The 1,714-nt window shown below is 54.1% G+C and overlaps 1 protein-coding gene across 1 annotated transcript in view; it reads right to left on the bottom strand.

The window, feature by feature from the left end:
• Nucleotides 1–645, bottom strand: part of CHST2 (carbohydrate (N-acetylglucosamine-6-O) sulfotransferase 2) — a 5,448-nt gene extending 4,803 nt beyond the window's left edge. Inside the window, exons 1-2 of the mRNA XM_010858294.1 lie at nt 360–645; nt 106–265 (exon numbers count right to left, since the gene is read on the bottom strand). Of these exons, the coding sequence (XP_010856596.1) occupies nt 106–265; nt 360–645 (446 nt within the window). The remainder of the gene's footprint in view (nt 1–105; nt 266–359) is intronic.
• Between the last annotated feature and the right edge of the window lie 1,069 nt (nt 646–1,714).

Consider the following 1,714-nt stretch of genomic DNA (forward strand, 5'->3'; position numbering starts at 1 on the left):
CCCCCGGCACCGGCCTCTGCTGCCCACCGAGGAACCCGGGCAGAAAAACCCCCCGCCGCAGCAGCAGCCGCCGCGCGAAAGCAGCGCCCAGGAGGATGCAGCTACGCGCCTCTCCCTACGCCGAGCGGCTGCAACGCGCTCGGGCCAGCCTCTGCGCGGCTCCTGTCAGCCCGCGCCGGGTTGGTGCGCGCCGCCGTCTGTCGCTGCGGCTCCTCCCCTTCGCCGTGCCGCCCGCCCCCTCGCAGCGCCCAGCTCCAGTCGCCGCCTTGGGGGTTGAAGATGCGGGGCCCGATCTACAGCGGCGTCGCTTGGGCCTCCATACGCTCGGCTGAGGCCGTAGCCATCCTAGCTCCACTCACCAGGGTACGGATGCGGGGTTCGGAGCGCTTTGGGCGCCCGGACCTCTGGGAAACTTGGATTCTTGTGTGTGCTGCTGCCGGGCTCAGCCGCACATTTTTGCTCTCGGAAAGAGTTGGTGACAAAGTTTGGGCAGAAATCCCCCAGTGGCTTCCCACTCCGCTCTGCCCCGCCCGGGTCGGCGCCGCCGGCTCCCGGTAGGAACCCAGGACGCACCCGCGCCTCGGAGCGCACCGAGGACGCCGAGCACCGCTCTCGGGCTTCCCACTCCCGGCGCGCCCATTTCATCTGGCCTGAGGCTTCTCCCTCACCAAGGAAGTAATAAATCTTTCTGGCCCCGGGGTCAAAGAAGAAGCTTCAGTTTTCCAGTGGAGTGTGCCGGCGGGGCGTCTTCTCCGCGCTTTCCTCTAACTATGGAGAGGGCCTCTATGGTTTTATTTCACCCCCAGCAGACGCCCTCGGCATCTCCGCTCGTAATGACGCGCCCGCTGTGATTGATGTCCTCGAGAATTGGGGTGATAGGAGGTCGTGGGGTGACTATTTGTTCCAATTTACAAAAATACTTGTTTTGCTTCTTGGTTTTTAGAGACGCGATCAAAAGATTTGACCCTAAAGGAAACGCAGTTGTTGAAAGTAGATCATTTTAGGTTTAAGTACTTTTTTTTTTTTTTAGATAATGAGGAACAGCCCCCTTCCCCCTCTCTTTCTCTTACCAACAGAGACTAAGCCATAGCTGACTTTCAGCCACAAAATGGGGACACTTATAATAGCCTCCTGTATTTGAATGGTGATGAGGAGTTAGATGCCCAAATGATTAATCCCCAAATGATTCAGCCCTGGGCTGAATCGCTCCGAATCCCGAAGGTTCTTGAGGCTCAAAGTCCGCTGGTAACTGATCTCCTGGAGGCATTTTGCTGCTTCCGGTCGTGATGGAGTTTTTAGAAGTTTGACAAAATTGCTGCACGTTTATCTTTATACTATGTGGGGCAGCCTTTCTTGGCCAGAGGATACCTCTAAATTTAAAATATTGTTGTTTGCGCCATTATTCTTCAGTGAGTCTTACTGAAGTACGAATCAGTACTGTAGTACTTACTGAAGTGCAAGGAGTCTTAGAAAGTGACTTAATTCATAGGAATTTTCAGGGTAGAAAAATGTTCCAAGAACTTGATTTAGCCTCGTTTACAGAAATATGCAGAAAGCCACGGGTAGAGTTCAGAATCTTTTCTTCGGGGTTCTGATAAAGTGTAAGGATGAGACATTTCTAGGACAGACTTTTTAGAAATGAAGGGAGGGAGCATGAAGGTGGAATTTTATAGGTAGCCTTCTCAAGCAGAGTGGCATTTCCCCTGGGAGCACG

This window comes from Bison bison, unplaced genomic scaffold (assembly GCF_000754665.1).
Source record: "Bison bison bison isolate TAMUID 2011002044 unplaced genomic scaffold, Bison_UMD1.0 scf7180017864384, whole genome shotgun sequence".
In the NCBI taxonomy this organism is placed as follows: domain Eukaryota; kingdom Metazoa; phylum Chordata; class Mammalia; order Artiodactyla; family Bovidae; genus Bison; species Bison bison.